Consider the following 27,824-nt stretch of genomic DNA (forward strand, 5'->3'; position numbering starts at 1 on the left):
TTAAAATAGCACGCTGAGGTTCATTTGCAGCTCATAATGTGCTTAGGAATCTATAAATGTCTAAGTCTGACCTGCTCCAGGTTGAAGACAGCAGCAGAGATCCTCTGGATACGGTCCACCACCCTGTCAGGGTCTGGAGGCCACTCGCTCCTCATCACTATGTCCTTGTACAGGTTTAGCTGCCACCTCACTGCAGGGTCCTCTGACTTGGAGTGTGTGACAAAGAGGGATTGTCAAATACCAGCCTATAGACTATGGAAGCTGGTAAACACTTACTGAAATACTGGTGTAAACTTGCTCACCTTTTCTCTAAGATGCAGATTCTGCCGAATGTGATCTTTGACCTCATCATCTGTGTCTTTCTGTTGAACAACAGGACGCAAAATAAAACAATTTGCAATAACCAACACAAATGTAGAGCTTTCTCATTTTGATATACAGCTGGTTACATGTGTCAGTGTGGCCAGTTCAAGGTCACATTAAAGTTGTCTCACCAGGAGGTAGCGAGTCTTGGATAGAGATATGAGCTCCTGATCTCCTGGCGTACACATGTTGAGGCCGATTGGCAGCATCTTCTTCAGAGCGGCCACAATCAGCGAGGTCTGGATGGAGTAGAACTCACCGCGCCTTTTCTTGTGTTTCCTCTCCTGGTCTTGTCCTCCAGACTGAAAAAAGAAATTGTGATATTAACCTCAAACAACTCACAATGGTGAATAAAAAAAAAGCTATAAAGGTTTAATAAGCTGGTGTTTTAAGGTAATACATACAGATTTTTCTGTTTTTGCTGAGATTAATGTTGCACTAATGCGTGTCTTCTCAATGTTTAAACTGATACCTTAAGAGTATTTTATTTCACAGTGGGAGCACTCACACTGTATTTGAACAAAAGCCAGAAGCTCCTGAGGCATTTATTTTTCAACCCAGGCAAAATCTGTGACCAGACTAAATCTGTGCCACTGAAGCATTAAGAAGTCTCACACCTCAGCTGAAAAGCAGAACTAGCAGGCTGCCTCTGCTACAACAGCGAGATGTTACCACTGAGGAAGAAAAAAAAATGCACTTTTGAGCCAAACTGAAGTAGCTGCCTCAGTGAAAACACTAATTTCCATATTAACATATATGTAGACACTACAACACACACGCACACACACACGGCCTTATCACACATCAACTACAACATAATATAATTAGCTTGAGGTAACTATTGGCCAAACACACCAGGGTACCACAATCCATCAACTGCAAACACACTGCTGGGATGTGATCACATGATTTGCTACAAAAGGGCTGAGCTTCATTACTCCAAATGAGATGTTTTCCGCCCCTGAGGCAATGAGGAATGACCAAAGTTACCATGCCACACATGGTGATGAATAGATGCCACAAATAATCAGGTGATATAATATATAAGTACACTATAGAATACTGTACAGCACAGCGGCACAAGCTATTGGCTTTTCTGCTTAGTAACTGGAGCATATAAGCCAATAAGCTGGCAGGTAAACAGCTCATGCACTGCATCACTCTACCTCTTCCTTAGAGGACTGTTTGAGATAGAGAGATAGAGAGAGAGAGAGAGAGAGAGAGAGAGGAAGATAGAAGAGAAGGAATGAGAGGGCAATTAATGGAGGCTCACGGTCCTCACATGGACACGTGCACTGCAATGAAAACCATTTGTTTGCCTTTCAAACAGTTAAACCAGGCAGACAAGAAAAAAAGTAGTAACCCCTGTAATGCTGACAGGGGCTGAAAGTGAAGCTGGAGGAAGGTTTGTTACAAACATGCATGTACGCACACGCACACAAGCGCACACGCAAACGCGCACGCACACACACACACACACACACACACACACACACGCACAGAGCAAAAAGTAAAAAAAAAAAAAAAAAAAGTCAAAATCCATCCACGCTGCTTCAATAAAATAGTCTTGTTTGTCACATGTGTGTGTGTATACGTAGTTCCTCTGAGATGGGCGTTTTACATGTTAACATATTAGCACATGTACGCAAAAATCAATGTGTTAACATGGGAGAGGAAATGTTAACACGTATCATGTATCTCTACAAAGGTGATAATCTGCTGCCTGATGCAGCTCTGTAAAAGCTTCATAATAAGGAAATAAAGTCGACAGTGGTGAGACGTAATGTGAAGACATTAAACCTACCTTAGACATCTTGGTTTTATTATCTCCAGTCAAGAAGGAAAGGTTGTTAATTTCATTTTGAACCACAAAGTTCTGTTCCTCTCGTTTGAAATTCTGAAGAAAGACAAAGACAAACGCTGTAACTGTGCTTGATCAGAAGTCTAATTGTTTTTTGTAGTTTAATATGTATGAATTGGAGATGAGGGAACTTACATGTGACTTGCACCAGAGGATAAAAATCTCAGCGACCATTCTGAAGAGATCATTGGAGTCAGCATCTGGTTCTTTCAGCCACCTGGACCTGCAGCGACGGGAGGAGATTCATACATCCTTTGCACTTTTTCTGCAAACAATAACTATCTTCCCCATCTTCCTCTAAATACACCTTTTAAAAGAATTCCCACATCTGCAACTCAGCAAGCTGACCTGTTGTTGTCCACGTAGCGGATAAGCATGGGGTAAAAGGCGTACAGGTCCCTGCAGAGTACAGCAAACTCATCCAGGATGAGCAGCTCGGCCTCCTGGGTGTCTCCCTTACTGTCCGCCTTTAACAGCTCCTCCTCAGCCACCACCTTCACCGTCTTCTTCTTTAGCTTCTCCAGAGTGGGCAGGAAGTGGCTCTTCAGCAGGTCAGCGCGAGCCTTGCTGATGATGGGTTGCACGTATACTGAAGAGTGAAAGAGAGAGAGAAAGTCACTCTATTACAGCTGTTTAATTATGTTTGCACTGTCGGTGTATCAGAAAGTTGCCAGTATTTAAGTAATATTTTCACATCAAGACTGCCTACTTTTCAGCTTTTTCCAGACAACAGTATACCACATTAGCAATTCAACCATGTAAGCTTTTATATTTGCTCTTTTTTATTTAGTTAAAACTAAAGTTTTTAACCGAAAGATGCAGCTCTTTTGCTTGTGTTTTCTGTTGCATATAACATTTCTAGTGCAGCAACATTATAAATAAAAGAAAACAGGGTCATCAGCATGAGCAGTGATAGCCCTCATCTGCCAATACAGGCTGACCTTGGTTCACGCAGGACTCCTGCGAGATGGCACAACTATAAAAATTTTAGAGAAATACAAACATGAAAAAGATTGTATCTTTTAGATACAGTGAGGAAACGAAGCGGGGTGTGGTGTTGATTTAAAACTGTTGTGGCCACAGGAAATGAATTCTCCACCACATTCATTTTTCCTTATGATCATGAGCTGTTATTGGAATCAGTGCCCACCTGCAATCCTCTTCATCCAGGACGCCTCATCGATGCCCAGGTTGTTGTTGAGGATCTTGAGGATGTTGCCGAGAATGAGGCTGAGGTGCTCTGAGGTGACGGTGGTGCAGCAGACGCTGCCCCCGCTGGCTGGCTGGTTCTCAGGACCCCTCTCCCACCAGTAGGACAGATAGTTGCACAGCATAGGCAACACCACCTCTATAACGTGCGGCATCTCTGTGTACCGCGCTCCAGACTCAGCCATGTCATTGATGTCCTTCATCAGGCCGTCCAGCCGCGGAATCCCGGGACACACCTCCTCCACTGAGTCTGGTATGCCGAGGACTGAAAACAACACAGAGAGTTTTTATGACATTACAACAATGTTTATGTCATCAAAGTTTATGTTTCTTATTACATATTTTATGATTTTATAAGGGGATGAATCTTTCGCAGACTGAATAGCACTAAAGCAAAGACAGGGTGAAGAGAGAAATGTTAATTCTCTATAATAATAACTGTTTGATTTGCCATCTTGGACCACTTCTTAATATGAACTCTTATTTCAGAATAATTACATATGACTCACTGGCTCGTTCTCGGGCACTCTTGGTATTAAAAACCGAGCAGGGGTTGTACGTGTTGAGCAATGGCTCCAAGAAGGCCACAGGCATGGCCCCAGCAAGGGTGGCCAGACACTGGCCCAGAGCTGGCAGCTGTCTGAGGGACACAGAGAGGGAGAGAGTTGGTGAGGGCTGCGCTGAACATCAGTGGGTGTCTTCACTGAGGTTTTAATGAATCAGAATGAACATATTAATGTTGAAGCAAGGATACCTTTCTACGTAGATGTTTTTTCCAGTGCCCAGTGCATAGAGGCTGGTCAGGATTCGATAGCAGGACACTTGGACATCATCCACTGCAAAAAAAAAAACAACCTAAGCTTTGTTGTGTACTACCAAAACCACCCCGTTGTATTAAAAGTATCCAGTTATGTTAAGTTTTAAAGCAATAAAAAATGTTTTAAAAAACATAGATACCCAATTCCCAGTGCTAACATGGTAATTAATGAAGCAGATACGTGTTTTAGTTACCTAATATTGTCATGCAGGTTTTCCTCTAACACAATATTGTAAAATACACTACAGCGCAAGTTAAATAAATAGGCTGAATGGATATTAACTTAGCATTGTGGGAATCCCTCACTATTATGCTAATGTATACTTATAAGCGGATCCTGTGATGTACATTTGTGTAAATAAGTGTGTGACATAATGACATGATGTTCCATGGCGTCGGGATGTAGAAAGCATATAATCTACACATTATAATAAACTGAACATTTACATTTGACTCTAGTTTTTTTTATCAGCCTCTCAAACAACATGTTTGATCATTCCTCGGCTGTCGGGACTCACGCAGCAGGTCGACTCCAAAGTGGTGCTGAGTGATGTGTTCAAACAGAGCGGTTAAGATGGGGAGCAGAGCTACAGTGGTGTAGTTGATATTCTGCGACACCCCTTTCATCTGCGAGCGGGAGTGAGTGAACTTCCCCAGCTTCAGGTTCTCAAACGTCTTCTCCAGGTCCTCTGCGGCGTTCTCGAAGAACGTCCGCAGCCCCACCCGCACCATCTCTGAGCCCGACTTCATCACCGTCCTGTTGGGAGTGAAAGAGAGCGTGATAAACGACTGAAACCAAATGAGGAGATATGCAAGGATGGGGCTATAATAAACCACTGGATAACCCTTGGTATGCAAAGGACAACGCTGTTTACCAACAGTAGGACACGCTCACATATGCAATTACTTCACTCTCTCAGTCTGTGAAGGTTTCAGTCATGAAATATGAGACGTGGGTATCAACCTGACTGCCCTTACACCGCAACAGCAATGATTTATTTAACGAACTAGGTGCATATTTAAATCCAAAGTGAGTTTGCCAACACTGGAGCCTAGAAATACTGTATGACACGCTGAAATAGCCCAACGCATTAATATGATTAGTCTGGCCATTTTCAGCATTTCACAGTTCATAACATTGCTGGATGAATTAGCCATTGTTCTGCCTTGATGTGTCCCAGTAGGAGGGAGAAATGAAAGATAGAGTCTGTGGGCATCAGCTGCAGCTCTCGCGCACAAACAAGACACAATAATATGTTGCTGATTTAGCCTCATTAGGTGTGAACTGCATTAACAAACAGCACATTGTCTCTAAAGAACACCATAAGCCTTGGGCAACATGTGCCGCATGAAATTTGTTTTGCTTATTTAAATGCCAGAGGATGCTATTTGTTAATGCCAGCGCCTCCCATAAGACACTGGAGTAATAACAGTCTAAAAGAAGAAGTTCATGACAAATATGCTGCTCTTTCAAGTCGTAGCTTTACACTGGGAAAGTATAACTGGCTTCTCCAACAATTAACAGTCATTATCAAAAAGCTCTTTTTTTTTTTCTTTTTTATAACTTTTCATTTCAAGTAAAAAAAAAAAAAAACTCAAAAGGTTGCCAGGTTCCTTGTCTGCCAAATTTGCACCCACCTGGTGTCCAGAGTGTGCGCCAGGATGTGCAGACAGCTCACCATGGTGGTGGAGTCACTCCCTACAACACACCATGAAACACAAAAGCAATCAGTGTAATGTGAACCTACATACTGTCACCCACTGTTAAGGACTTTCTTGATCTGAACTGAGCCTCTCATGGCGGCGCTGACTTCATTGCTACTTATAACGCTCAGTCAAATAGTTATGTTGAGGGTTTGATTAAAAAAAAAAAAAATCAAATAATAAATCATCATTTCAGTGGCTCAAGCTGCTGTTGTTAAAAGGGTTTTACAGTTTTACAGAAAAAATGCTCAGGTATCAAAATATCTAATGTTTGTTGTTCGTACATATGAAAAAACTTCAGACACGATAAAATGACATTCACATGCACATAGATAATAGTACATTCCCAACCAATCAGTAGTAATCAGCTTACCAAAGAGTGAAATCCTATGTCTGACAAGAGCTGCCAGTTTACAAAACAGGCTGGAGCAGTGAAGGTTAGAAAAGGGGAGGAAACCAGAAAACCACAATGAGTAAATTCTCGGAGAGAGAGATTAGGAATGAAGAATGTTAAAGATTAAGATTTTAAGTCAAGAGTGGTAAAGATTTTATTGTCATGCTGGTGTTGCTGCGTGTCATTTTGTGAATGGGTACCTGGTGACCATCTCCTTCTCCTTGTTGGAGGCGTAACCGCTGCTGCTCAGGTTCTTGTTGGGGGAGGAGAGGAAGTAGAGAGAGTGGTTCTTGAAGTACTGGTCGATGAGAGGGAGAAGAACCTGAAAGGAGGACAGTGATAATGATAAAACCAAATTAGGTTGATGGTAATAATGTTTAAAAAGTTAATTATATGTGTACAGCAGATTAATTTGTATTACGTCCTTACTTTGGCGAAAAACTTGATTTCTTGCTCATGAGGGGACCGGTCTGTTTTTCCACTGGCAGCCATGGCCTCTGGAATGAAAACATGAATGTATGTTTAATATTGAGTAACAACACAACTACATGTATGTGTTTTGTAGTCATGACTTATGTAATATACCATACCCAGGTGGGTGATGAACTCCTGAGCTGAGTCCACATACTTGAGCAGCTTCTTGAGAAACTTATAGGCAAACCTCTTCTCCATGGAAGAAGAATCCTGCTCCAAGTCCTTCAAACCTCTGCAGCACAGTAATATTATTGACTGTAAATAACATTTATAACACTTATATCATTTGATAAAAGACTGACCACTGACACCGACATCTATTAAATGGCAAAGTTAGGAGGTCGAGTGAAGTTTCTGCAACAAATAAACATGATAATATATTCAGTGACAGCGTGTATGTGTGTGTGTGTGTGTGTGTGTGTATGTGTGTGTGTTGACCTTGTGATGCTGTAGCCATTGATTTGCAGGAAGCGAAAAAGGTCCTGGGCTTTCTCTCGATCACGGGCCTTCTCCTTGGCTGTCAGCGTGTCGTAGGGAACCAGCAGAGGGTGTGTTCCCCCCCCTGAAAACACAATACAACACAGCGTTCAGGAAGACTTGATCAGTCACAGGTCTCTAGTGAGTGTATGTGTGAAGGCAGATGGTGAAATGGAGTGGATGGACCACTGAGCTGAACCTATTAATTCAAGACCAGCAATGTGGACACACACATATGCTAAACTGGCTCGTATATACACTACAACAACCGAGTGGCGCTTCACATCCACCCACCCACAAAACACACACAGTCTCTTCCTCTCTATGATTGTCCTTGATTGACTTCATTAGCAAATCACCTCTGCTTCCGAGGTCACTTTTTTTCTTTTTGGCCCAGATGTTATGGTAATTTTCAGCCACCACCTCCACCATCCCCTTAGACCAAAGACAAAAGAGACAAACAGTACATTTCAGCGAGGAATGCGTCCCGCCCACATTACTCATCAAGATTCAGGATATATTGCTCTCCATCTCGTATTCAGACGGAGAGACCGTTTGATGTAAAAAAAAGAAAAAAAAAGTACAACAGAACAACTGTGGGGTCACTCACCTGCAGCTCCCTGGATAGAACCACGTTGCTCATATCTATCGGGCTCGGATTGAACCCATTTGCCTGGAAATGTTGGAGAAGATGCAGATTTACAGTGAGATACGCTGTGTTGTTAGTTATAAATCAAGATTTCTGCTTTAATGACATTTGTTAAAGGATTATTGTGTCTTTAGGCCTTCAGTCAAACCAAGTGTAAAGAGATTAGCAACAAAATCAACTTTCCTCAGTAAATAACTGTCTGATGTGCATGTTTAAAACTGTATATAGTAACTGCTGACAAGAAGTACCGTCCTAAAGGAAAGAAAACTGATAGCAGCAAGCACAACTAAAAATTGAAATGATGATATGTTACACATTTGTGTTAAGGAGGAAAACAAACAGCCAAAATGGTGTCATGGTGAACTTACTTACTTATATTTACAATGGCCAGTAACCTATCTATCATACTGAGTCAGTTGTAACACATAACACCACATGTTGCTATGAAAACTAACCTAGCTTAGTTATAAGCTAGTTAGCAGAGAAGTTAAACTAGTATTAGATAAACAGTTGAAATAGTTCCCATTAGCTAAAACCAAATGAACAGTTGCAACAGTTAGCTAAATTTGAGGGATAAATAGTTGATTTAGTTGAGGTTAGCTAACAGTAAATAGCTTAAAAGTAGAAATAGCTAGAACTAAGGAACAAACTGTTGCGGTTCGTAGTTAACAGGAGTGTAGTAATTAATTGGTTGACATCCAGCTTCTGCCACTTAAAGAGGAAGATCTTTGAATGAAAAGCTGACCAAAGCAACCTAAACATTGACAATTCAATCATGTACACAATATCCACTTTTAGATTATTGATCGTGTTAAATCCAGTTTTTAATCCCTACTATCCTAAATTATGATATTATTTTTTAATGAATAAACCTGCTTGTTTAAGAGGTTGGCAAAATAGACAAAAAATGTCTCATGAAAGTTTCAAGCACTAAAAATATTGGACAGTGAGTGTATCATCACATCATACTGGACAGTTTTAAGGAAAAATTCACTTGATTTTATGATCTTTTATGGCATTTTAGAACATATTATTAAATGTCTGGCGTGGTGGTATATCGGTATTTGTCTGAAACATATTATTTGTGCTGTACCTGTGAGGTCTGAGATATCTTTCTCATTTTCTCATTCTCCCTCTGTTGAGACATACTCTCTCCATCCTTGGTCCTATCGATGCTCCACCCCATTGCCAGCATGCTCTTCAGGGACTCTCTTATTGGCCATCTGTAAATCTCCTTCTCCTGAAGCACGGAGACAGAAATGGAGAACGAGGAATAAGCCCAGAAGCTCACATCTTTAGGTTATCCCTTCACAAATCTCACATTCGACATACTGCACCTTCTCTGTTAGGGCTTTGTAGGTCCTGAGCTGAGGGTGAGTCTTGGCCTTCTCATCCACACAGTCTCCGTATTTCCATCCCAGCAGCACCTGAGGCACAAGCACAGAGGAATGGACGAGAGTGAAAGCAATCCTCATTGCCTTCAGAGTCCCCAAGGACATGATTTATTATTTGAAAGACTGGGTAAGAGATTAATTACGCATAACACATTAAGGAGTCGTGGTACATTCAGTTCTTGCTGTTCTCAGCTCTTGTGAATTTTTTTTTGACAGACGCAACAAAGCAGGATAAGCAGTTGGCACAAAGGAGAGCAGGGGCCTTCTACACAGAGGCTAGCACAATTGTTGTCAGCATGCCCAGAGTATCTCTTTCAATTATAACAAAAAGGAGGCATCATCAAATGGAACAGTGCTATGATAATGGAAAAAAAGAACAATATCAACATATTGATCTGAATTGATTGTTTTCACTTTCATGCAGCGAAAATGCTTTTCAGCAGATTACAGTGTGTGCTGTATTTCTTCAAGGCGAGACATTTTTACTGTCCTCTCTTTTTCTTATGACACTCATGACTTGCTCCAAGTCTAATACTGCACCATTTAATACCCATTTGCCCAGGTGGAGACTCTTATCTTTGGCCTTACCTTCTCTGCAGACCATTTCTCATGGGAATGTTCGGCATATTTGTTGGCAAAGTGCTCAAGCTTCTCTGGGAGGGCAATGCTGGAGAAAGAGTGAGACAGTGTGTCAGCGTATGCAAATGCATGTTACTGGAGTCATGTACAGTCATGTACTGTGTATTTCATCAAAGGTATGATACAATAGGTGAAGCTGCGCATAATTATCTCATTGACATCTGGCTCCAACATGGCTTACTTAGCAGTATTGATGGGTTTTGGGTCAAAGTTGCCCTGAGCATCTACAGAAACAGGCTTTTCCACAGCGGTACTAATAGAGGCGTCCACATAGTCAGGTGGCAAAGCTCCAGCTATGGCACTGAGGCAAGGCATGGCCATCTTGAATAGCTCTGCATCATATTTCTGCATGAGGAAAGAAAGAAGAGTTAAATGCACAATTTATTTCCTGAAGTTTTGTTATAGTACGCTTCCGCGAATAGTGTTTTTATTTAACAAACATAAGTAATGTGTAAGTTGTTCATTTAAGCCAGGAGTTAAATACACAGCCACTCTAGTCTGAGAGTAACAGGGCCAGTGGAAGGGACGTTAATAAAGAATTACTCTAAAAGCTGAAAAATCTGTGTGCTAGAGGCTTTGGATCAATGATGGCTGTCCAGATATTGATGTTTTCCGGCTGGCCCTTTGCACAGCCTCCTTTCATCAGTGTGCATTTAGAGAGATGTGCTGAGTCCAGCTATCGGCATCACGAAACACACCTCAAGATTTTTGTGCCAATGACTTGTGAGTGCATGCATGTTAATCAAGAAATTGACAAATTAGGTGACTTTTATTTAAGGTTTACTGGGCTCTGACTGATATTTGATAATATTGAATATCGTGATATTTTTTGGAATATGCAATATTTTTCATAATTTTAAAATATAATATAAACATAATTTTTTTTTCTCCAGTTTTGAATAGTCTGCCCTATTGCTGAGTCCGACCCTCATTTCACTGCTTTCTCTACTGTAAATTGTACTTTAGCATGTGACAAATAAAGCTTTGAACTGATGTTTAGTGGCAGCATTGCTTATACCTGAAACATAAAATACCATAATATAATTATATATTAGAAAAACTGAAAAATGTATATATATAATATCGTATATATCTAAATATTTGGGCAAGACTCGAGATATTACATTTTGGATAACCCCCAAGCCAACTGTTTTTCAACCTCTGCAGAACATTAGTGGTATTCTCTTAGAAAATGTTTCTAACAACAAGTAGATGTGTGTTAATGCCTATTGCTCTGGGAATGATGAAGACAGCAAAGGTGCAAAGAACATAAGATAAAAAACTTTGTGCGACACGAGCGACTCCTCACCCTCTGGGACAGAGAATCAAACACTCCCCAGAAGATTTTCTTGGTGAGCAGTAGTTCATCCTCAGATGCTGTGCCGTAGCTGCCCCAGCCCGACGGGAGGCAGTAGAACTTCCAGTTCTGCTCATAGTGGTTGGTTAGCAGCTGAAGGACACACAGAGGGCAAACAGCAAGACACAGTGAGTGACAAAAAAATACAAAATTTAGTGGACGGGACAGGTATGCGTGTTTTCAGTGACAGGCAACAAGCATGCAGCCTGTGTATGTTTCTAACAACACACTGGCCCTTTTTTTCTTTTGTTTTTATTTGTTATTTGAGAAGAAGTTGGTGATGTCTGTTCTGGAAAGGTGCTATATAAATAAAAATTAACTACTGAGATTTACTAGGGCATGCGTGCATATTAAACAGCACCTCAAAGGAAGTCTGTTCTCCCACACTCAGCACAAATGAAATCCACACGTGTACATGAAAATCAAGAACAAGTGTGTCCACCATTTCACTGGCCAGTCACAATCTATTACAACTCCAGTATTTCTCTCCTGTGGCCAGACGGATGGAATGGAGCAGTGGAGCCAACAAGCCTGTAATCACATAGTCCAATACTTCATCCCCTTGTTTTGATCAACACCACGGGTTTGCTACAACTGTGCACCTGTGAGAGAGAGTTTGTGTGTGTGCGTGTGTGTGTGTCTCTGAGAGAAAGAGAGAGAGGTGAACACCAGTAATATTACATTGAAGGTACACCTGCACTAGAGTCGGTGGAAATAAGCTGCTGTTAGCTCCCCACCAAGCTGACAATCTAATAAACTCAGGTCGTAAAGCGAGACCAAGCAGCGACCACACAGACAAAACAAAGGTTAAGTTATGTAGAAAAGAAAAAGGAAAAGCAACTGATAATGAGGCAGACAGAGAAGAACTAAAACTGAGTCATGCAGGCACCACAACAAGGAATATGAGATAAAGGCAAGATAAGGGATGGCAAATGGGATTTAAAAAGAGTAAGAAAAAGGGAGGAAATTGTTGCCCACCCTGAGAGGCATCTTGCAGTATTCAGTCAGCAAGGGCACATCAAAGACAAGGCGGCGCAGGAGCTGCTGCAGCATGGAGGGACGAAGGTGTCTGCAGAATAAGGTGAGAGAGATAAGAGCGCTGCTACCCAGGGCTGCTTTTAACCGTGACGTCTTCAGGCTCGGACCACTTTTGTCACACTGTCTGAGAGGGGTATTTAAGGACACCAGGCTCTGACCTACAGTAGAATTTTGCAAGAAAGCTGATAAAATGCACTGTTGATTGTTTGCTATTCCTGCCAGGTGAGATACCACAGCTGTTTGACGCATTATCACTGGCTAGAGAAACTTTTAACTCTGCTAATGGGGAGTTTTTCCCCGTGCTCCTCACTTGCAGACAGACAGCAGACACTCCTCTATGGCATCTCTCTGGGCCTTGGTGAGGGACCGGCCCTTGGAAAGGCGGTAGATGGTGTGAAGAGTGGAGTCGATGAGGCTGGCGTAGTGCTCGGTGCCCGCGAAGAGGGGGGCGCAGCGGGTGAGGAGGGGGAGCATGGCTGAGCCGATGTAGCGGTTCATGGCCAGGGCTGTCTCTGTCGTACACAGACCCTCCTGTAGAAAGAAAAGGGTCACAGGTCGTATTAGATGTGACAGTTGTGACTTTCTTTAGAAGTTTTCTTTTGTCACGTACTACATAGATTAAACTAGCATATCTTTCAGCATAAACAGCGCTGTCTTTTGCCTCATGTCCAACACAAGAGCTGGGGGTCGACGTTCTTAGCTGCTGCCACATTACCACTGTTGACCTCGGCAGACAGCAGCCTTAGGAACAAAATACAAAGTCACAGATATTCCAGCCTTTGCTATGCATTTTCTTTCCTGTCTAGGGAGTCACCAGAGGTTAATACTGTACACCACACACACACACACGCACGCACGCACGCACGCACGCACGCACGCACGCACGCACGCGCACACACACACACACACACACACACACACACACACACACACACACACACACACACACAGACTAGCTCACAGCATGGCCGACTTCATGGCAGTCCTGGTGCTGAAAAGGAGTATTTTTTTCCTTTGTACTGCTGTGCTTTAAATAAATGTTTAAAAAGCTTTTAAAAAGCTTTTAGTTCAGTGAAAAACTTCTTTTTTAATAAATAAGAATAACGAACAATTAAATGAATCACCTGAACATAAACTTAAACCAGTGGTGATGAGGAGCTCCTCATTAGTATAAAAGGTTGCCCAATATTATTGATCGTGAAATGCCATGATGAAATTCATGTGACAGAGGCCACTCATTAGCTTCTCCCCTGTGTTGCTGTCGGCTTCACCTACCGTATCCAGAGAGGTGGCAGCCCTCAGATCAGGCAGAAAGCCCACTTCCAGCAGGTGAAGCAGAAAGCTCTGGTCCTCAATACCGTACACCCTGTCCAGAAACAGCACCATGGGGGCCTTGTGGTCTGGACAAAAGCTGGCTGACATGTCCGGCTCTGTCATCGACCCATCTGAGAGAGATTGAGAAGGGAAGGCACAACATTTTTAACCAGGTAATTGATGCAGGTGTGAATCTGTGAAATACCCAGAGAACAGCCCACGGTACATAATGGCAAGTCTTTTCTGATTAGGGGAGTCATGCGTATTCATTAGGCAGCGTGCAGCGACGCGTGGATAAGAGTTTTCTGGTGCTGGAGCCACGGCTCGCTGTCTTCCCTCTTGGCCCGCTGACAGAGCCTGCGTGGTGGTGCTCACAGCAGCAAATTTAAGAGGCGAGTTTCGCCATGCTTATGCAGATCAATCAATAGAGCAAGACAGCTCGCTATAGAAATGATCTGGCTTACTCAGAGCTATGGGAGTGTGCAGTAAAGTGTTGTGCTGATTAAAAGGGCATGAGCGGTGAAATGAAATCAATAACCTTCCGCCTTGCACTGAATGTGCAGAGTTTCATAACCATTGTATCTGCACGTGAGGTCGACGTTCTGCTGTAATATGCAAATGAATATGATGTGTCCTCTGATAGAAGAGTGCAGGCGTGCCGTATCGTGAGTTATTACAGTGAACATCCTGACCAGTACCTTTGTTGATGATGGGCATTTTGAGTGGTATGCTGATTATTCCCACAAGGTCCTCAGTCGGCACCAGAGAGCGCAAGATGGCACGAATACGCAGAGCTTCACCTTTCCCTTTGTTGATGATCTAAAGAAGAAAAGAAACAAACCTTGAGAATAGAGAAAATCTGTCCAATAAAAGCAATTTTAAAAACTCACAAATTCAAACGTACATGCATCTCTGGGGCACAACGTCCCAAAAGGTCAATGAGCGCAGAATAGAAGGACATAATGGCATTGCCCATGTGAACCACCTCCTCTTCATCATCACCATCACCAGACCTGACAGAAACAAAAAGGAGAGTGTAAGGGAATAACAGAAACAGGAAAGAGGAAAAACATTTTTGAAGGGCATCATAGCAGATATGCAAGGCAAGGGGGATGAAGACCTAATCTTGAGGGTAAGTGCATTGATTTGATAAGCTTTGCCTGATCTTTGTGGCTTACACGTCGGAGTAGACTCCCTGGACGGAGCCCGGCAGGTCCAAAGCAGGTGTCTCAGAGATTTTAATGGCTTCCTTCATGGCAGCTAGCAGGCCGTTCCCTCCCTCTCCCCTCAGGGCCGGTCCGAAACACTCCGGGCGACGGATGAGCAGCTTCACCACAACGCTGGAGTTCTCTTCCACACTCTCACCTAGAGCGCAAATAACACAGGTGGATGTGAGTAAATACAGACCAAGCAAGGGAATACATAATTAATGTCAGCAGAAAAATACAGCACATACACATTCTTTAGCTGTAATACACAGCCTCGAGGCAAAACCCCAGGCGAACTTTGCCTTAAGCAACTGAATCCAGGTGTCCGCTGGGAGTTTGCTAGGTTTTTTCTACGTGTTTAGAGAGAGTTATACAAAAAGAGGAAGCAGAAAGAGAGAGTAAGCGAGGGAAAGAAAAGATGGGGGATGCAGTCCTACCGTTGACGAAGACGGCAAACCGCAAGAAGGAAAGGTATCGTTCCCCTTCGATGGGGTTCCAGCCAATGTCTGGATAACCTTTAGCCAGAAGCATTGGACAGCTCTGGAGACCACATCCTGCCAGGTAGGTGACCACCTGCAGATGCAGCACGTACAAAACATCACATACAGCCCAACATATATGCAGCTTTCACCTATTGATCCTAGCTACTCTATACGTCTGTGGTGGTTTTTATCTTTGGCATCTCCTCCTTTAGAAACAGCTTTGCTTGTGTATCCCACCATTTCAATTGACTTTGTACAGTAACTCAAACTCACAACAACAAAAAAAGAAATAAAAAAAGCCGTACCTTGTCCAGATCAGGTTCTTCCAGTGCCAGAGCCAGGCCGTTGTTGTCCATCACTGAGGAAGCAGCCACATCTAGAGGAGTGGAGCCCCTCATAGCCGGTGAAGCTGCAATACAAAGCACCTGCTCACTGTCTGTTCTCTACTTATCTAATATCTCTACACACCCAGCTTGTGTCTGTGTTTCTGTACAAACAGCAGGGGGTGCTGTTTCCACTCCTTCCAAATATCACTAGCAGCTAATCTGCCAACAGCTGGTTATTACAGACTGGTTAATGTGCTTGAGGAAAGTTTCCTCTTCCAATTTTCACTGGAAACTGTAGTCACATTTGGTTTCAGAGGGGTTATGGGAACCAGTTTATGTAGCACTGTGTCTATACACATTGTCTATAATATTATAGTCATCATTAAGCTTTTTAATAAAGATTTTATTCTTAGATTTCATTTTTATTTTGTTTATACTGTCACATAACTTCTTGTCACCCTGTTAATGAGCAATCTGTGAAGTGTGTGTGTGTGTGTGTGTGTGTGTGTTTGCCTTTATGACTGGGAGCATGTGTGTGTGCATCCAAGGGAGACACTCTCTCGCACCAGCGGGGTGCTCACTGAGACTGTGGCATCGCCATCTTCTAACAGAATGGGAGATGAGCCGCGCTCTTTGCCGACAGATTCTCGGTGCTCAGACTCACAATGACACCCATATCCACACACACACACACACTGGTGTGAGCCTAATGTATGTGTGAGCTCAGAGGTGCTATAAGGCAAAATGGCAAAAGGATGCGACCCATTTTAAAGAGACTGCTGACTGTTTTTAGAATTTGTCTCTCATACATATATGAAGTGTTTCGCCCCTTCATTTCACAGCCTCATTTTCAAGTTCATCCCCCAGAATTTTGTAGGTTTCGCTTTATTCCTGATTAGGTTGTGTGTTCTTCATCCAGTGAAATGATGTAGTAGCTCAGCATCAGTAGTCATTGGGCTGATCGCCACGCAGCATGGCTGATACCAAGACAAAGAACGCCGTACCCACCTAGACCCACGCTGCTGTTCTCCAGCAGGTAACTGAGGTGGTCAAACATGGCTTTCTGGTTCTGACGGCTGATCCGGCAGAAGTAGCACAGGAAGCGACAGCAGCTGGCCACCATCTTGGGGAAGGCGATTTCCTGTAGGGTGGCACACACAGACTAAGTAGGGTCAAACATCTGACCTGGTTGTATTTTAAAACAAGAGAATTGTAGTATGATCACAACCGGGACAGACAGTCTTATGTATTTACAAACAGTGGACAGACATAGTAAATTATCTTCAGGTCCACATGTTGCTAACAAACAATAATTTGATAACAGGCGGTTTTGGAGAAGTCGCTGCTTTCTTCAGGTTTACCGAGTTTACTGTAATGACTTCCTCCAGGCTTGTTACTATAAATTCCCCCACGTGTCTTGGTTCCTAATTAATGTCTAGAAGGCCTGACACCTTCACACGCTGCCAACCAGCCACTTTCTGCCCTTTCTGCCCTCACTCCCAGACTCCCAGCCTGAGGAGAAAGCCCACCTACTGGGACCACATCTTCATTAATGCACATTCACCCTGCAACCACACTTCACACACAAAACGGGACCGAAAGCACAAGCTCCTATTAGTGAGGCATCGTTTCTGGACGAGGGGGTGTGGTGAGCGCTGTGGGTGCCTCCGGAAGCAGAGATAAATATAAAGATAGATGTTGTTAAACCTGGGATTTGTCTCCTCCAAGCACATTCACCATGACCTCCATGACAGTCTCATGCATGCCCAGTATCCTCATTAGGTTTGGGTGCTGGTAGAAAACCTTGTTGTTCATGATATCGCTGGAGAGAAAAAAAAACACAGAAAAAGGAAATATTGGACGTTCACTTCTTACTCCAAATTGGCATAAAACTAAGGATCAAGACAAGACAATATATATGCATTGTTTAAATTTTTTCAAACCATGTATCTTTTGGGCGAATGAGGAAAAGTTGACCCACCCAAGTCCATCAATCATGAGCTTCTCTTCCTCTTTCCCCATGCGGACAGACAGCAGAGATCTGATCTGACCCAGGGAGGCCAGGAGGTTGATGGTGTCCTGCACCGAGGCGGCACTGATGGTGTAAGTCTTCCTCATGGCCCGGAGCAGCTCCCCGATGCTGTCATACTGCCTCCTCAGCAGGCTGAACATCTTACGGACCAGCTCTGGGTCCTGGATGTGACACTCCTGGGCCCAGCTGACCATGGTCTGAGAGATCAGCTCCTTCAGATTGGCTGGAAAGATAGTCATTATTATCATTGTGCATCTTATCGGAATTATCATTTAACATATTTAAAGCAGCAACATTGGTCTCGGTGGATGATGTGTATGATGGCCTCATAAAGTTGCTGTGGTGAATGAGTTAGCAAACACTTTTTAAACATTCAGCACACATGGAAGAAACACAAGAATTCCTTCGGTGTCATGTTTCTGGTCACCTGACAAAAATCCTCTGTTCTGGTAAATGCCCCACTGTGCTCACCAGCTAGTCGCTAACTTTGTCTTCCTGTTGTTCGGTGGTGATAGGGCAACTTCAGGTGTGCTTCGGTTTGTACCGGACTCAATCCTCGTACAACCTTGACAAATTATACATTGTGTGAAAGCTATAAGTCTCCTGATTCAAACTGCTCAAAGCATTTCAGGATCCCCATATCACTGCAACCACTGCTGATGCCAAAAGAGGTGAGGGCAAAAAAAAAAAAAAAAAACCCTTACATTTCTACTATATCTGTGCCTCTGTAACTTTGGTTCAGTATCTCTTATACTCATTCTGACTTTTTGGTTGTAAGAGTGACCTTTCAAAGAGGATCAGGGTTATGACTGTAATCAAAGGCTTGAAAAAAACATAACCTTCTTATTTTGGGTATATCATTGTCAGGCTTGTGCACAAAAATGGTGGGAGGGGGGTCTGTTATATCAAAGTCTCCTCCTACACAGGGCCGCTTTCAGAGATCCTCAAAACTACATTATTACCCTAAACTTATCATGCTGATTAAAATAAAGAAAGCGCTGCTGTGTGTGGATATAGGATTACTAATCACGAAGGGGATTGGTTAACATAATGCAGGCTTTTCTAATTTTAAACAATAAGATAAGATTTCCTTTTCAATTGGCAGAGAAAGACTCGGTCTGGCAGTGAAGTGCTCGCCGCATTGTCTTGTAATCCTCACTGCATATCATTGAAACCTCCCTTCCATTAACTGAGGTCACACCAAGACACAGCAATCCTCCTTAAGGCGCTTCTTCCTTAAGCATACACACCCAATCACAAAGCTCTATTAAAAGGGCCTCCACTCGACTGGGTGGTCCCATTTTTACACAACCAATGCTTAAGCACTTAAGGAAAAAAAAAAAAAGAAAAGACGCAATTCAAAGGCTGCATTCCCAAACTGGCTCAGTGATGCAAATAAGACCTTGAGTACAGAACAAAACAAACAAACAAAAAAAAAAAAAGAAAAAGACACAGCTCATTCAAAGTGCTTCATGTAGCTTCAGTCGAGGCAAACAGGACTGTAGGCGTGTGTCGGCCGCCTCTACCTCCAAAGGAGAGAGGTGAGCATCTGTGTTTCAGCAATGTCGGAGATATATTGTTCTATTCTGCAGAAAAGAAAACACAGTTTGCGGGCTCATTCATGACATTTTTTCCACCGGAGCGGAAAGGAAGCCCTGTTACGTAAAGAACAAGGGAAGGGAAGTGGACGATGTATTAATAGTTTCGTGCAGTGAGATATTCTGCTTCTGTGGTTGGACGTGGAGACATTTGTTTGGACAGCTCGTATGTGGGTTAGCCTTAAGGCTTCATTAAAACTGGATCAATAGGGTGTGTGGGTGAGGGTGTGCGAGCATATTTGTGTCTGCTCATGGGGGCGGGGGTAAGCGTACACCAAGGACAGAAAGGCATCAATTAAACAACTCAGAACCATAAAAGATGAAGCAATTTAGACACAATTGATTTCCTTAAAAGTATTGCAATTAGGTGATTGTGTTTTTAAGGCCCCTGTGTCTGATGGGCTGATTGGATCTGCAGGTTTTCCAAAGACTATTTGACACCAGGTTGTCAATCAATGTAAGGGTGGGTGGGTGTATGTTTTGTGTGATGGGTGGGGAGCATGCAGAATGTCACCGTCAGCTGTAACCGATCCTGCCGCTGAGAGTCGCGTGGGTGTCAGAGAAAGGGCAGAAGCACCAGCTTGTTCCAAAAATGAGAAGCGACATTTCTTCCCCTCAGCCAACATGCTTCACAACACCTGACTCTCATTCTGTCACACTATCAAACACGCTCCCCCGTTCCCCCCTCTGTCTGTTTCTGTTTCTGTCTCTGTCGGTCTGTTTTGCTCTTGAATAGACCCCTCCACCCCCACCCCCACCTTCCCTCCGCCCTACATCCCCAACAAACAAATCTGACCTGTCTAGAGTTACACTGAAAGAAGCCAGCGGTTTCTATGGTTTGAGTGTACATACACAATCCCTTTGCTCTCTCGCCCTCTCTCTCTCTCTCACCCACACACACACATATCAAGGGGAGTCATCATGTCTGAGCATTAAATGCTTCTGGTGGATAAACCATTCATCAGATGAGGAAAATGACTCCGGCGCTCCTTTTACTTCATCCCCGTAAAATAATGGCAAAGACGACGGCGCCTTCTGTATCTTCAGGGTCTCGCAGGGCAGCGTGATGTGACGGGAGGAGGAGAAGTTATAGCGGGAGCAACAGCTCAGAATATATCACGTCGTCTTCACTCCAGCCGTCCTCCTGGCTCCTGGCAGATCCTCTTCTTATATAAGATTTTTATTTCGGTTTTCAAAATACATACCCGCTGTCACATACACTTCTGACATATTGCACCTGAGACACGGAAAATCCAACCAATTCCAAACAAAGTACAACAACAACAAAAAAAACTCCATCAGATATATCAGGTGGAGTTTTCTAATAAAGAATGAAAGCTTGACTTGACATTAAAGCTGCATAGTGTTTTAGATCATTCATGTTCATTCATTCATGTTTGCTTGTTAGCTCTTCTTCTACCCACTCTTTTGCTAACAGGGGTGGGGGTGGGGAGGGGGTGGGGGTGCATACCAAACAGGGGCGCCTCGCTGGCTCACCTGGTGGAGCACGTACCATTAGGACTCGGTCCTTACCACAGCAGCCTGGGTTCGAGTCCGACCCACGGCTCTATGCTGCATGTCATCCCCTTCCTCCCCTCCGCCCAACCTTCCCGTCTCTCTCTCACTGCTACTCTAATAAAGGCATAAAAAGCCCCCCAAAAAAAGGTGTGTACTACATGACTGCAATGTCCATGGTTTGTTTCCCACCTGTGGGACCCTTGTTGCCTGCCTTATCCCTCTCTCTCTCTATATCTGCCTTTGTTTCCTGCCTCTCTCATCAAATAAAGGCACAATCCCCAAAAAAAAGAGATAGAGTGGGGTCCAAAAGTCTGAGTCAACAATCAGAAAATTATTCAAAGACTCATTTAAGTGAACGAGAGAATTTGCCTGCATGTGATTTTATTCTCTCACTCTATTCCTCCATTGCTTTCCCTCGCTTTCTGACGCCTCCAGCTGTGACAGAAGTAGAAGTGATGCTCGTGAACTGCAGCTGCCACCACAAACCAGTCCTCTGATCAATCAGCCCTTACACAACACCCTGCAGGGGCGACCGACGCCACCACCCAAAGCACTCTTTTAAGAATAAAACACACACTCCTCTATTTTCATCCCGCCTCGCTCCTCGGAGATCGGTGCAGCAGTCTTATACGCTCCACGTCAGGGTCACAACCAAATCCCAGCGGAGAGATCGCCTTTCAAGCGTCTGCAGTCTGCAACACATATTTCAGCCCCGATTTATCCGTCTGCAATTTGGCCACTTCTCGTTTCCTGCGTCGCTTTTTCCAGAATAGACGGTGATGGCATGGCGGTGGCGAGATTTCTCAGCAGGGTTTACAGAAGCAATAAAACACCCTGTTTCACATTGGTTAGTCTCTATCTAAGCAATAAAAGGCAGACACACATGTCTTGTTTTATTGCCTTGACAGTGTAATTTTCAAGAAAGGTCATATATAAAGGGAAAAATTCCTGCCATTAATGGAGACCTACGCTAATAAATAAAACTGGAAACATTTTAAGTAGCAGTTTCAAATTAAAACACTGCTTTCTACTTTGAAGGCCAACAGAACAAGGTGGAGTGTCTTTTTTAGCTGGTAAGTAATAATTTGCAATCAGCGACTTAATTGGTAGTCCCTTACATACAGTGGTACTTGAGATAGAAAATTAGATACAACTTGTTCTGCATTTATACCTTTGTGGCGCCGCGGTTATTGTGCGCTGTGATTGAAACGGTTCTTGTTCCCGTGTGTGTGTGTGTGTGTGTGTGTACATCCGTGTCTATGGACTTAATCAGGTGAAAGATTCGGTTTTATCACCCATGTTTTTTTGTTTTTTCTTCTCTCATCTCTCCTCTCTCGTCTCCCAGAGCGGCTGACGGGAGATCTTCACTCTGGAGCCTCTTCTCCACCCGGCTCCGTATTACCATAATGAAATTGAAAAGAAATTGAAATGGAAATGACTGCCACCCGGTGACTCAGTCCACATGACACTGGCAGACAGATTGAGGCAAGACTGAGGTTTGCTATTCTCCCCTTCAGGGCTCTCAGAAAAAGGAGGTGAGAGACAGTAAACAAGCGGAATGGACTGGGTTTTAAATGGATAACGCAAGTTCAGAGCTTGTGCTTTCGTGGGAGGGAAAGAAAACAAATGCTGTAAAAGCAGTTACGGTAACAGAACTAAACAACTTCAATGTCTTGCTCAAGGAGAATATTTTCTGGGCAAGTGTGTGAGTGTAAAGTAAAAGCTTATGAAGAGACAGCGCTTGCCGTTCCCAAAGATTTACAGCTTGCTGCTGTTTCAGTGTGTTGTCATGGTCACAAGGCCACGGTGATTGGTTTGATGTTTTCTGACTAGAATATAAATTTAGAGTAGCGATTAAATGTAAGTCATTTCAGGCCAATCGCAAAGGAGATTTTCACCCATGTTCAGGGATAATGACACAGAGGGCATTTAGTGATAATTGAAGTACTATAATAAAAAAACAGATTTGCTCACATGGTGCGGCCTGCTCCTTCTCCGTGGGCTCCTCTGCTTTGTGAGACTGGCTTTTGATCTTGCTCACCAGCATTAGGAGGCGACCTTTGATAGATGTGTCTTGCTCGTCTTCGTCTTCCTCCATAGGGATTCCTACGCAGCACAAACAGATAGACACACCATATACATTGAGCATATTAAAGCAATATCTCTGCCGAGCTCAGCTTCCTGTGGGGTTAGTCATGTCATGTGTGTGATGCATCGTATGGGATTTACAGAATCTCCTATTTCGTGGCAATTTCAAGTTCAGTTTTTTTCTTATTGTTCTCCGTGTGGAGGGTGCCTGACAGGTCGGTGCTATGCGGGACAGCTGAAACTGCCATTAGATCGGTAGTACCATGGAGGGTTGGGCGGTTCAATTATTTATCACAACATTGAGAAGCACTGAACTATAACTCCTCTGCCAGGAGACAGAGAGATGTGGAGAGGGAAAAAGAAAGCATTTCTGAGTGCAAGTGCTGGCACAGTTCAGCTGATGTTGACACAACAGCAGTGAAAAATGCACAACTGCTGTATAAATATGTTCCATATTTTTCTGTCTCTTAAATGTTGCAAAAAATTCTGAAATCAATTGGAGCGATATAAGAATAATGTATCATGCGGAATACAAAAATGCATGTTTCATGATAAAGATAACCGATAAAGCAGCTCATAAAGACTTTGCAAGCTCGGCATCTCACCACAGTGGAGCTGCAGCTGGTTGTGAAAAACGTAGAGTTCCTCCTGGATGTCCGTCGGACACGGACAATCCTCGCCCATACTGAAGGTCAGCAGCATGTTGATCTAAAAAAAAATAAAATGAACACGGACAACTGTGTGAACATCAACCTGAACATGATGTGATCTCACTGTAGGATTCACAGGAAGAAGAAAAAAAACAAAAAACAGCTTAAGCAGCTGGTTCTCCCTCAGTGAAGGACAAGTCATTAAAGTGGCTGTGAAGCTACTCTATCCCCAGCTGTGAGCCTAAAGGGATACTGTACTTTATGTGAGCGTGTGCATGCAGTTGAGTGTGCACCCTCACTGGAGCGATGACACCACAGACAAGAACGATGAATTCGCCTTGAGGCTTTCTTCAATGCACACACATGCACACGCACGTACACACACACACACACACACACACACACACACACACACACACACACACACACACACATAGGGAGAGTGTTTTCAGGAACATTCAGGGCAAGTACCAGCTCTCATTCTTGAGGCAGAATTATGTAGTTCAGCACACAAAAACCAAAATGTAATCTAAGGATGTGGGAAGAAATTAGCCATGTATGTGGAAAATTACAGAAGTGATGTAATGAATTATCTAGTTACATGCATCATTTGAAGCAGTGAGCCCGGAGGCTTTTCTTTGTGGTTAGTTATTTTAGATTCATGTGGACTTCACTGTAAGATTCATGGGTTGACGATGACGCACAGCTCCTGGTTCCATTTACCTTCTGTGGCCGTTTTGCACCTTCGTATCACATGGGTGTCGACAAGGTCTCATGTCAGATGTGAGAGTTGTGAGAATCACATGAACGCAGGTGCCACTTTAACTTTACCGTGGTAAAGATGTCACAATGGAGCAGCAAGTAGGTGAAAAGTGGTGTTACCTCACACACACACACGCACACACACACAAACCCACACCCACCCACACACACCCACACACACACACACACACACACACACACACACACACACACACACAACCTCCCCCCCAGTCAGGAGCAGCAGATATTATTATTACACACAGGAGAGTGAATGATGAGGATTTCTTGACAGAGTACAGATGCCATGACGCTTGTGACGTTTGTGCAGCGTTGCCAGCTTAGAATAGATTAGTGGTTTGTAAACAGTGATTTTGATTACGAATCCCTCCATGTGATGTATTCAAGGCCAAAGGACACACATGGCATCATCATGCACGGATTTGCTTTGCTTTACTTATATGGAGACTTTGATGTTTATTTCTTATTTCTTCCCTTTTGATATGTTGCATGCATGTGTGAAAACAGATTATATAATACAGTAGGGGTCCATAAATCTGAGACCCCTTTCCTAAATGGGAAAATGTAGTTAATGTAAATGTCAGCTTGATTTTTGATGTGCATTTCCCACTCTGGGAACCACAGAGCAGATGGTGACCTGAAACTCACGTACATCAGTGTTTCCAACCATCTTTGCATCCTTCAAAGCGGTGACTCTCATCTCACCTGTTCTTGAGGAGGCGATCTGAACTCTTTGGTCTTCTTTGCCGTTACAGCGGCAGACATGTTGAGGGCCAGCATCAACTCATTGTAGCGGAACTTCTGGTTGTACTGCAGCTTGGAGACGAAGTTGTCGGAGAACGACACGATGGCCTCGATGCGGTGCTTCAGCTCACAGTCGCAGAAGTAGTGGAGCAGCTCGCACATCTGGAGAGCAGACAAGGGGAGGAGACAAACACAGTTGCAAACGCTGTTGCATCACTGTTGCACGCCTAGCTGCAGCTGTTACGGGCAAGTCTGTTAGGAATACATACAAACAGCCTTATGGCTTCACATTATGTCATTTATTAAAGAGACATTTTTACCCAAGAGATCATTTGTTCAACACGAAGACGAAGCCGTTTCATGTGTGACTGACTTCTGAATGGGTCTATTACAGTGGAGCTGTTATGGAGCATGTGATTGAGAGCACAGCTGTGTTAGTCTTTAGTGAGTGAATTGCCACTTGTAGATGAAGATGTTCATTGATTTTACATGCTTTGGTGATTTGCCCAGAGTGGTTTATATTAAGGTTTAACACATTTAAGGTAATGCGGGATCTGCTCATGTGTGTTCATTATTACCTGTCGTTTCACAGGCTCCGGCAGCCTCTTCTCCAGCAGTCCTTTCATTGGCTGTTTAGCCTCTTTCGCTGCCTCCTCTTCTCCAGCTTCCACTGCCTTCTCCTCTGTCCCCGTGAGTCCTTCTTTGTCTGTGGCCCCTGCAGCCCCCTCCTGGTGTGTTTCTCTGAACACATTCGGGTCGATGAGCAGTAGGATCTTGTGAACATCCTCACTCCCTAATACACCCATAGTCAGTAAGGTGCTGATGAGCTTCAGGATCGGCACAAACTGGTACTCCACACCTCCTCCCACAGGATCTCGGATGTGGTGCCCTCCACCTTGAACGGCTTCCGTCAACATCAAAATCGCTTTCTCCTTCAGTGAATCCAGCGGGATTTGGGGACTGTACAGATATTGCTCCCGTTTGTTGCTGATGAAACAGAGCGGAGCAAAGTTGAGGCGTGGTTTGAGCGAGGTGCTGAGCCCCACCCCTGGCGGGAGGTGCTTTTTGGAAGCGTCGTTAAAGAGACGGATGGAGCGTGTCTCGGCCGTGACGGGGATGATGAACTCGTCTTTCATCATGAGCCGCGCCTCCTTTGCAGTCTCCAGGTGGATGCTGATCAGAACGTTGTAGAAGCCCTCGCGTAACATGCCCGACAGGTACTGATTGTCGATGGTGTATAAGAGCTGGGATTGGTCGAGGTGGCTGCAGAGGGCGTGGGCCACGCGGGTGTTGCCCAGAGCGCAGAGGGCGCAGTAGAGCTTCAGGGTGTGGTAATGGAACTTCCTCATGTCCTCCTGTTCAGACAGCTCCATGATGTCGACACATCTTTGGACGGAAGGAAGACAGTGTTTCAAAATACATTTTAATGTTATGATGTAGCCCACTGAGGCCTGACATGATAGTTACACATGAAAAACATTTTAAGTATGTTTAATTTTGTGTATGACAACGTATCTCACATTGCAAGCACAATAAACCTAACCATACTGGTGTGTCATTATTTTTTTCAGTACTTTATAATCTCTTTAGTGTCTTTTGATTAATCAATGAATCGTATATTTAATATTTAATATCAGGAAATAGTCCACTTTCCAAAATATTCACTTTACAATGATGTAAAACAGAAAAAAAAGACTTCACCCTCCACCAATTTCTATGTAATGAATAACAGCTGTTGATGTGGCTCAGCTAATGGACCCATCATTTCAGCTGTATGTGTGCTCTTGTTCATACCTGTTCTCCTCAGGTATGTGTACAGCCAACATCTGCAGGGGCTCCACGCACTGCACCACCCAGCCGTGTCTGTCATTGACCCTGGCTGTTTCCACTTTCAGAAAGGTGTTGGGCATGCGGCTCCACAGCACTGCATTGATGGTCTGGACGTCTAGACGCGGCGGACACTGTGGCACCGGGTTCTTATGTTCACTCTTAAAGATGGCTGACGACAGAGGCATGGCGTTCTGGAGAGGGCAAGCAAACATGGGCGAGTGGATTGATGAAAAAGCTCTGAGTATTCATACTCACAGACACGCTTCTTTTCTAATCTGGAAAAGTCATTTTGAGCTGTACGAAGACATTTCAGTCAGTCAGACAGTGCTAGAGACATCATGTGTGCAACAAGGCTGCTGTAATGGAACCGTTAGGGGACTCTACCTTTATTTTAGCCAGCTCAAACTGGAAGAGGTTCGGGCTGGTGGGTCGCACAAACACAGCAGGGAAAAGCTTGGTGTTCGGTTCCACCTGGATCAGAAAAAGAAAAAGAAAAAAAAGAGCAGCAAGTTGATAAAAGGTCCAAACAGGAAGCACAACACATCAAAAGCTTGAGCAGGAGCGAGCGAGCATGACTTGTGGAAAGCAGCTTAATGGTACATCATGAAACCCCACTACTTAGAGAGAGAGAGGGAGAGGGAGAGAGAGAGAGAGAGAGAGAGAGAGAGAGAGAGTGTGTCTGTGTGTGTGTGTGTGTGTGTGTGTGTGTGTGTGTGTGCGTGCCCATGATCTTTCAAGGCGAGATGACTCAGCACTGGGTGAAGACTCACAGTATTTCAGTGAGGGGGAACATAAGAAGATTATACCCTCCGAAAGGTTCTTTAAGATTTAGTTCACAGAGAACATCTGAACAGGCAAATTCAAAGTCTGGAATTCAA

At 43.7% G+C, this 27,824-nt stretch overlaps 1 protein-coding gene across 2 annotated transcripts in view; it reads right to left on the reverse strand.

Moving 5' to 3' along the window:
- Nucleotides 1–27,824, reverse strand: part of LOC130180043 (ryanodine receptor 3-like) — a 106,324-nt gene that overhangs the window by 18,391 nt on the left and 60,109 nt on the right. For both annotated transcript variants that reach the window (XM_056393334.1, XM_056393333.1), the window contains 41 exons: nucleotides 27,331–27,417; nucleotides 26,911–27,137; nucleotides 25,695–26,502; nucleotides 25,078–25,278; nucleotides 23,548–23,650; nucleotides 22,829–22,960; nucleotides 17,688–17,961; nucleotides 17,414–17,528; nucleotides 16,715–16,847; nucleotides 15,686–15,789; nucleotides 15,336–15,471; nucleotides 14,869–15,055; nucleotides 14,595–14,703; nucleotides 14,389–14,509; nucleotides 13,652–13,821; nucleotides 12,687–12,907; nucleotides 12,317–12,407; nucleotides 11,291–11,431; nucleotides 10,163–10,326; nucleotides 9,931–10,009; nucleotides 9,286–9,375; nucleotides 9,042–9,188; nucleotides 7,910–7,972; nucleotides 7,659–7,734; nucleotides 7,261–7,384; nucleotides 6,939–7,054; nucleotides 6,778–6,845; nucleotides 6,549–6,670; nucleotides 6,328–6,377; nucleotides 5,889–5,949; nucleotides 4,769–5,007; nucleotides 4,188–4,269; nucleotides 3,943–4,073; nucleotides 3,375–3,698; nucleotides 2,573–2,813; nucleotides 2,360–2,447; nucleotides 2,168–2,260; nucleotides 1,530–1,544; nucleotides 495–665; nucleotides 303–362; nucleotides 72–206 (listed from right to left, as the gene is read on the reverse strand). In XM_056393334.1, coding sequence (XP_056249309.1) covers nucleotides 72–206; nucleotides 303–362; nucleotides 495–665; nucleotides 1,530–1,544; nucleotides 2,168–2,260; nucleotides 2,360–2,447; nucleotides 2,573–2,813; nucleotides 3,375–3,698; nucleotides 3,943–4,073; nucleotides 4,188–4,269; nucleotides 4,769–5,007; nucleotides 5,889–5,949; nucleotides 6,328–6,377; nucleotides 6,549–6,670; nucleotides 6,778–6,845; nucleotides 6,939–7,054; nucleotides 7,261–7,384; nucleotides 7,659–7,734; nucleotides 7,910–7,972; nucleotides 9,042–9,188; nucleotides 9,286–9,375; nucleotides 9,931–10,009; nucleotides 10,163–10,326; nucleotides 11,291–11,431; nucleotides 12,317–12,407; nucleotides 12,687–12,907; nucleotides 13,652–13,821; nucleotides 14,389–14,509; nucleotides 14,595–14,703; nucleotides 14,869–15,055; nucleotides 15,336–15,471; nucleotides 15,686–15,789; nucleotides 16,715–16,847; nucleotides 17,414–17,528; nucleotides 17,688–17,961; nucleotides 22,829–22,960; nucleotides 23,548–23,650; nucleotides 25,078–25,278; nucleotides 25,695–26,502; nucleotides 26,911–27,137; nucleotides 27,331–27,417 — 6,099 coding nt within the window. The remainder of the gene's footprint in view (nucleotides 1–71; nucleotides 207–302; nucleotides 363–494; nucleotides 666–1,529; nucleotides 1,545–2,167; nucleotides 2,261–2,359; nucleotides 2,448–2,572; nucleotides 2,814–3,374; nucleotides 3,699–3,942; nucleotides 4,074–4,187; nucleotides 4,270–4,768; nucleotides 5,008–5,888; nucleotides 5,950–6,327; nucleotides 6,378–6,548; nucleotides 6,671–6,777; nucleotides 6,846–6,938; nucleotides 7,055–7,260; nucleotides 7,385–7,658; nucleotides 7,735–7,909; nucleotides 7,973–9,041; nucleotides 9,189–9,285; nucleotides 9,376–9,930; nucleotides 10,010–10,162; nucleotides 10,327–11,290; nucleotides 11,432–12,316; nucleotides 12,408–12,686; nucleotides 12,908–13,651; nucleotides 13,822–14,388; nucleotides 14,510–14,594; nucleotides 14,704–14,868; nucleotides 15,056–15,335; nucleotides 15,472–15,685; nucleotides 15,790–16,714; nucleotides 16,848–17,413; nucleotides 17,529–17,687; nucleotides 17,962–22,828; nucleotides 22,961–23,547; nucleotides 23,651–25,077; nucleotides 25,279–25,694; nucleotides 26,503–26,910; nucleotides 27,138–27,330; nucleotides 27,418–27,824) is intronic.

Source organism: Seriola aureovittata, chromosome 13, assembly GCF_021018895.1.
Source record: "Seriola aureovittata isolate HTS-2021-v1 ecotype China chromosome 13, ASM2101889v1, whole genome shotgun sequence".
In the NCBI taxonomy this organism is placed as follows: Eukaryota; Metazoa; Chordata; class Actinopteri; order Carangiformes; family Carangidae; genus Seriola; species Seriola aureovittata.